Source organism: Formica exsecta, unplaced genomic scaffold (assembly GCF_003651465.1).
Source record: "Formica exsecta isolate Colony F162 unplaced genomic scaffold, ASM365146v1 scaffold308, whole genome shotgun sequence".
NCBI classification, from domain to species: Eukaryota; Metazoa; Arthropoda; class Insecta; order Hymenoptera; family Formicidae; genus Formica; species Formica exsecta.
This window is the reverse complement of record NW_021850337.1, coordinates 762,601-770,601: the sequence shown is the minus strand read 5'-3', so window position 1 is coordinate 770,601 and position 8,001 is coordinate 762,601. Positions and strand designations below refer to the sequence as shown.

At 32.6% G+C, this 8,001-nt stretch overlaps 1 protein-coding gene across 1 annotated transcript; it reads left to right on the top strand.

Moving 5' to 3' along the window:
* The first annotated feature begins 1,031 nt into the window (after window positions 1-1,031).
* On the top strand, window positions 1,032-6,144 carry LOC115237762 (solute carrier family 41 member 1-like). The gene is made up of 7 exons (XM_029811016.1): window positions 1,032-1,269; window positions 3,266-3,698; window positions 3,957-4,428; window positions 4,504-4,651; window positions 4,740-4,942; window positions 5,012-5,160; window positions 5,263-6,144. Exons 2-7 carry the CDS (start codon window positions 3,303-3,305, stop codon window positions 5,446-5,448), a joined length of 1,554 nt encoding a protein of 517 aa, XP_029666876.1. The 5' UTR covers window positions 1,032-1,269; window positions 3,266-3,302; the 3' UTR covers window positions 5,449-6,144.
* Window positions 6,145-8,001: the final 1,857 nt, after the last annotated feature.

Genomic DNA, 8,001 nt, shown 5'->3' with positions numbered 1-8,001 from the left:
TCTTTTCATAGCTTTATCTATTTATAATAATATTAATAATAATAATGCAAAAAATATATATTTCAAATATCATCTTTTATATAATTTAATTTACAGAATCGCAAATGCGCGCGAGATATTTTTTTTTATTTCCTGAAATATGTAAAATATTTCTTATTCCTCTATATAAAAGTAATAAATAAAATATTCTTTGTTTAAACAGAAATATGTAAAATATTTCTTATTCCTCTATATAAAAGTAATAAATAAAATATTCTTTGTTTAAACAGAGAGCATTTTGTATTAAGTTGTAGAGGGAGAGAGAGCGAGAGAGAGAGAGAGAGAAATGCGCGCGCGTGTCCTCCCCCTCTCTCTCTGTACGTACGTACGTGCGTGCGTGCATGCGTGCGTGTGTGTGTGTGTGTATGTGGCATGTGTGTATGTGTGTGCTATGTGTGTGCTGTGTGTATATAAGTAAAAACACTGCACGATACGGGAACGATCGCGTTGAGCAAATGCGCTCTCAACATTTAAGTTTATAACGTTCAAAATTCGATGCATACGATACGCAAAAATGATCCTTACGTTTATTCGAACAGTAAACATGTCTCAAATTGATACAAAATATATGTTTCGACATCTGTAGAATCGAAAATAACTACTATTCTATTTATTATGTATTATACATTCTTCTCAACTACATAAATTTGGTTTATATACTCTCAATCTCTGATTTTATATTCACTTTATCTCATATAACGTATAATTCATAATGTACGCACCTGCGACCGAAGTCGTACATCGTTCTCTCACAATTTTCGTCGCGATATCCGCACTATTACACTCAACCGTATTTGCCCGATTTGTCGCAATGTTTGTTTTACCGAAAACACTGTACTTGAGCACACCGACGCAAATTTACATAACAAAAAACGGATAAAAACACCATACGATACGAGAGCGATCGCGACGGGCAAACGGGCGTACAACGGCTGCAACTTCAAATATCGCAAACGACGTGACGTCACGGTGACGTTCGATAGTCTCGAAGCCTCGAAGCTCGAAGCTGCCTGTGTGATGCGCAATGATTCACGGCATAAACGCGATAGTAATTGCGCTGCGCGTAAATACTGATGCGGTTATTGGAGGGTTAGAGGACAGGACACAAAGGACTCTGTCTTTTAGGAATATACGTGACTGATCCTTAGAATTGCATATCTTGTACGCGGAAACCGCGCTTATTATCCGCCGATGGACTCGAACGCGAAAAAAAACCGTTGCATATTCGAGGTACGTGGCACATTTTAAGGTTATCTCGGCCGGGCTGTCAAATACTTGGAAGGACAAGAAAATTCGCTTTTTTGCTTTAAAACTTTAAAATTATTTAATAAGGATTATTTCAAAAATATGGTATGCATTTATGCTTAGAACGCGTGTGCATTTGTATGATGTAATTGTCGCAGTTTTGTTGTGAAGGTTATAGTATTTCGAAGCATGTGAAAGAATGGACTTCGTTTCAATATACGTGTGATGGAAATAAATTAAAATATTTTATTTAAAGAAATTTTTTAGGAATTTGTAAAAAGATATGAGGAATTGAATGTTGAAGAAACTTTAAGGTTATAGCATGTCGAGTGTCAATATTTTAGAGAATACGAGATAAAATATAATAATTTAAAGATTATTATATACATTTTAAGATGTATTTCAGATGTCTGATAAAATCTGGTTGTGGAAATTACGCATTGGTCGAATTTATTTTGCATTTGTGCAAAATATTGTGATATTCTTTAAAAGCTGATTACACTGTTTTTATGAATCATTTTATTTGCATACATTTTATTTACATATCTGTTTTAAAGCATAGTCATAATTGTTATCTGTTTTTCTCACGATGAAATATTATAATATTGTAATAAGATTTATATACATATATTGAGAAAGAATTTTTTTTACGCAAATGATTATAATTATCAATCAAAGAAATTTGAACTTTATCCAAACCATATTTGGATATAAAGATAATATTACGTACTCTGTACTCTTTATGCATATATATTAAACTTCAATGACGTGTTACGTATAACACATACATATGAGTATATCATACTATGACCTATAATAAAAGATCATTATATTATATAGATTATTATCATTATTGTTTAATTATTAGATTCCAATTATTTTATTATTTTTACATAATTTTAAATTGCTAAAAATTATCAGCAAGATTTTTAATAAATATATAGAATTATTATATAAGTATTTCCGATTATTTTAATAGAATAATTAAATTTTGTTACTCATTACTGTTTTCTTATCAATTGACGAATTCATATGATTTATAACAATTGTATAATGCAACTACATTATTATAAAACTTTTTACACAACTATCGAGATTATGGCTAAAAAATTTCGGGATTTTTTGGTAATATGAGTATTAAATGGATTTGCTATAATATAAGTTTGTATAGCATCGATATCTATATGATTCGTTTCTGAATAGCAGTATATGTATACAAAGCTCCATAATGTAAAAAAAAAAAAGAAAGAGAGAGAGAGAATCAGCGGATTACAAAATTAACACCAGATCTAAATTAGAATTAGCTCTAGAACTGATTGTGAGCCAGGCCAGAACAGACGCGACGAAACATATCCGTCGTTTAAACATCGTTCTAGTTAAACACTCACGTTATCACCAACGTTAGACTAATAATACTATCTATATCACAAAAAAAAAATCTATTTTTTTTTTTAATTTTGATCGTTGAGACAAATGTTACAAAATAATCGTGACCATGTTAATTTTTGCAATCTTATTTATAATATTAATTACTATTCACACACATAACATTTCAATAATTCTTCATTTTATTTTAGAAAGTCTCTTAATATATATTAATATATGTTAATTTTTTTGTATGAATATTAATTTTTATTAATAGTAAATTAAAATTTATATAAATATTATGGTGTATATGTGTATGTGTATATATATATATATATATGCTTTGTCAAAGTGTTTCTTATCATGAAATATTAATCTCAACCTATTTTCCGTCATCATCTAATCAAAACTAAATTATTAAAAAATTAAATTTAAAAAATTATCTTTATTTGGATCTACTGATAACATCTAATTCAAAAATGAAGCGTCAGTCATCAAATGTCAACTGTCTCGTTCAAAAATAACAAGCAATCAAATTTTTGCTGACAAAAATAATAAGCAATCAAATTTTTGCTGGCTAATCTAAGAAGCGGGACGATTTTATTTTTGATCGTAGCATTCGCCGGTGATTTGTAAAAAGAAAGCTAACGAGGATGAGCCATGCGAGGATACAAGAAGATTACTATGAACACAGTAAACTCCGTCATAGAAAACTACGAAAAAGCAGTGCACCGTTAAATAAAATGGTAGGATTGGGCAGTGACGAGCTATTCGTTTCGAATATCGCCGATATCAATAACATGGAATTGGAGATCAGTTCCGAGGATGAGAGTGATGACAGCGAAAGAGGCGATATACAGCGGCTGATACCATCGGCAGTGAACAGCGACAGCATCATCTACACTAGTGGAAAAAGGGATAGTCAAAGGAGCGAGATGAAGAATGCAGACGACGAAAGCGTCTGGTCTATATCCATCCAAATGTTCATACCCTTTCTACTTGCCGGCTTCGGTATGGTCGCCGCTAGTTTGCTACTAGATGTGGTGCAGGTATCGAAAAAAATCGACCCTCTAGAATTATAAATATATAATAAATTATACATATATTAACTTCATGCCATAACTTCATGCATATTTTTCAATATGTTAAAACAAGATATAAAATACAATATCAATAATCTGCAGTTTATTAAAAATTGTTTTATTTTAATTCTATCAAGAATTAAGGATGAATTTATGGGCTGATCTTTTAATATGAATCAAAAAATAATTAGTTTGATTTTTCACAAATGTTATATTAAATTTTAGCATTGGCCAGTATATCAGGTGGTATCCGAGGTGTACATATTAGTTCCTGCGTTATTGGGCCTAAAAGGAAACCTGGAGATGACGTTGGCTTCCAGATTGTCAACCCAGGCTAATCTAGGTCAAATGGATACAAAAAAACAGCAGTGGACATTAATTGTCGGAAATTTGGCTTTAATCCAGTGTCAAGCTATGGTGGTGGGTCTGCTGGCATCTTTAGCCGCCGTGATCCTCGGTTGGGTCCCGGAAGCTCACTTCGACATCCATCATGGGCTTTTACTGTGCGCCAGTGCTTTGGTCACTGCTTCTGTAGCCAGTTTCCTGCTGGGCCTTGTGATGGTCGCAGTCATACTATTGTCGCGGCAAATGAACATCAATCCCGACAATGTCGCTACCCCGATCGCAGCCTCTTTAGGAGATCTAACTACTTTAGCTCTTTTATCCTGGATTGCTTCTTTGTTATACAACGCAATAGGTATATAAACGATAATCGATTTCTCATACTTTTATTATACTCGAATATTTCAGGAACGTATATAATTTTCTTCAGGTTACGCTCCATGGATAGCTCCAATGCTAATAGCATTTTGTGTATTCGTGACTCCTGTGTGGGGTTATATAGCAGCCAGAAATCCATTTACTAAAGAAGTATTGGATTATGGCTGGACGCCTGTGATATCTGCGATGTTAATAAGCAGGTGATTTTTCATGCGCTCTTACATGCGCGTTCGAAATAAAAATTTTTAAGAGACGAACGCGCAATTCAATGAATAACATTGATTTCAGTCTTGGTGGACTAATCTTGGATTACACCATATCGAGTTACAAAGGTATAGCGGTTTTTCAATTAGTAATTAATGGCGTTGGAGGGAACTTGGCCGCCGTTCAGGCCAGTAGAATATCGACGTCTCTGCACAAAGATTGTCACACGGGTGTTCAAGGGACTCTCAACGTTTGCATCAGTCCATTCCACGCATTTTTTACAAAAGGTAAGTTTGTGGTAAAGGTCCATATAAGATTCAAGTATTGTGAGTTACAACAAGGAATTTTTGTTAAAGGAGGGCACGCGAGGACAGCTAGGGTATTATTAATGATGGTGATACCAGGGCACTTGATCTTTAGTTATACCATTAGTTACCTTCAGGCAGGACATACCTCATTTACGCCTATATTTATTATGATATATTTAATCGCTGCAATGTTGCAGGTACAATAAATTCAAATCTATATAAATTATTATGATATATATAAACTGCTTTATAGATAAAATAAAATTTAAAAAAATAAATGTTTGATTTTATTTCTCTAGGTAATTCTGTTGTTGTATATCGCGCAATTGATGGTCGTTTGGATGTGGACGAGAGGTATGGACCCGGATAGTTCCGCGATACCATATCTAACGGCGGTTGGTGATCTTATAGGAACTGCGCTTCTCGGAATTGCTTTTCATATCCTTTATGCCATAGGAGACGGCGATTCCGACGTAGGAGATTGATCGGTCCAAAAATGTATACAGTGCTCTGAAAGAAATATTCTTCATAATATTTCAGATTATAATCTTCGAAAGTATTCGTCAAAAGACTACAATGGAAAGTTTGACTTAAATTCGCAGAGTTCGCGACGGGCAGCACCGACTGATTCGAGATTATCAGTGGCACTTTCATTGCTGTGAGTTTTGCTTTTTCGAAACAAAACATGTTTTACTCTCGAAACAAACCATTTGGCATCTCTTTATGTGGAAAGAGTATGTTAAAAGTACAAACTAAATTAAGCATGTATTTAGTAAAGATATACTGGATGCGAAAAAGAAGAATATTAATAATAAAGATCACAGTATTATGATTAGTTGGAAATAAGTACACATATATTATTGTTTCATGCCATACTTTGTTTGAGGGTAAAATGCCATAATGAATTATTTTTCTAAGATTGTGATTAATACATAAAATAACTATACATAAAATTGAGCTATAATAATTTGATTCAATTGTATAAAGTATAAGTACACAATGTGTGTAAAGTATAAGTACACATTGTATAAAGTATAAGTATACAATGGATATGCACAGCAATGTTAATCTACATATTCATTTACAAATAAATGAAAATTTTGTACTATTTTTTATATTACTTGTACGAAATAATATTTATCTTACATTACATTACGTTTGATAGAAATAATTCATAAAAATAAAAATAAATTTACATTACATTTGATAGAATATTGAAATGAATTGGAGATATACTGACATTTAAAATTTTTGATAGATTTTTTCAATGCTCGCCACATTTTATGAAACTCTTGCCAAAAAATAACTTTGTAGAATATATATTCTATAGACGTTATATTCACAAATATTCAATATGAATAATGCAAGAAATAAATTTATTTTATATCATAATTCTTTCTTACACATAGTTGGATAGCGTGTAATTCTTGTTTCACTTTTTTTCTTGAAAAAAATTTTTTTTTTTTTTTTTTTTTTTTTTATTGTTATATATTCTTATTTCTAAGTTAAATAATGTTAGATTTTAAATGATTTATTCATTTGATTTTGCCATGAAAGAAAATTCTAATATATAGAATATTTTGCAATATGTTATTAATAATATTTTGTTGATATACAGTATATTACTCAAATAAAAATGAGTTAATCCCTTTTTAAAAGTTATTGCTAGGAAGATTAAGTACTAAAAATTTTATTAACACTTTTTAGTGCCTAAAATGTGTATGGTGACTATAGAAATCCAAAATAATGATGAAGACTTATATATATCACGATGTACAATATATAAATAATAGATTCTAACACAATTTGTTACGTTTGTATGAGAATAAAGTCTCTTCTCGATGAATGATTTATTATATTATATTATTATTTATCTCAGGTGCAAAGTCTGTGGATATATAGAAAAGTAAGATTAATTATTTTTAATTAAATAATGTGTGTGTGTGTGTGATATTGCATGAATATCCTGAGTATCAAAATTAATATTCAAGTATGCGTAGTATTGTAAAATATTAAAAATTTGTTACAGATAATCTCACTTTTTCTCTCTCTACTTATATAGTAAGAGTCTATATATCATATTATTATTTAATTGTATGTGCGTGTGTATGCTTCGAATAATTTAATTGATATTTATATCATACTACTTACATTCTATTGTACATGAATTTCATCGTATTTGAAATATTACTCATTGAAATATTACAATTTGCAGACGACGTGGGTAACTTTCGTGAGTTTCGCGAATAGGAATAATTTTTTTCCAATTCACGCATTGATGCGTGTCACCCACGCATACATATATATATATATATACGAAGCGAAGAGGCGAGGAACCGTTGAACGGATACGTTGCGGTCGCCGTCGGTGGTTGCTGTTTATCGACGAGACGAAGTGACTTCGGGACACGTCGAAACCGCGGCCCGCACCACCGCTACACGGTTGGCTATTATCGGAGTGATTGAAACGTAAAACGTGGTATCGCCGGCTTTTCTCGCAAGCGACCGCGAATGAATCGGCGAATGTATCCCACGTGCTGAATTGACACACCGATCGTACGTATGGACCGAGGGTAACATTGTCATATCGATGTGATGAGTCGCGAACGATTTTCGAATAAATATTGGATCATTGCAGAGAACACATCTCTGATCTCGTAGTTGATATTTTGACAATCGAGCGACGATGGTACATTCCGGTCACGGAAATAATAGCGCCAGTTAAACGGAATTGCATCGGCCATCCGCTTCCGTCCATTAGAAAAATTGACATTAGCGGAGATGTCGTTGGCGTATAAATGTAACTGAGAAAAATTAAGAGCGGGACGTGTTGCATATATATATATATATATATATATATATATATATATATATGTATATACATACAGACGTACTTGAGTGCGTGTGCACCGGTTACGACGCAACAGGATCCGTGTCTTCTCGGCTGCAGTTTAGAGCTCCGTCGCACACATCTTCTCGCTCGTTCTCGCTTCGTAACCACCTACATCATAATCGCACCGCTCGCGCGCTTCGTCTCTC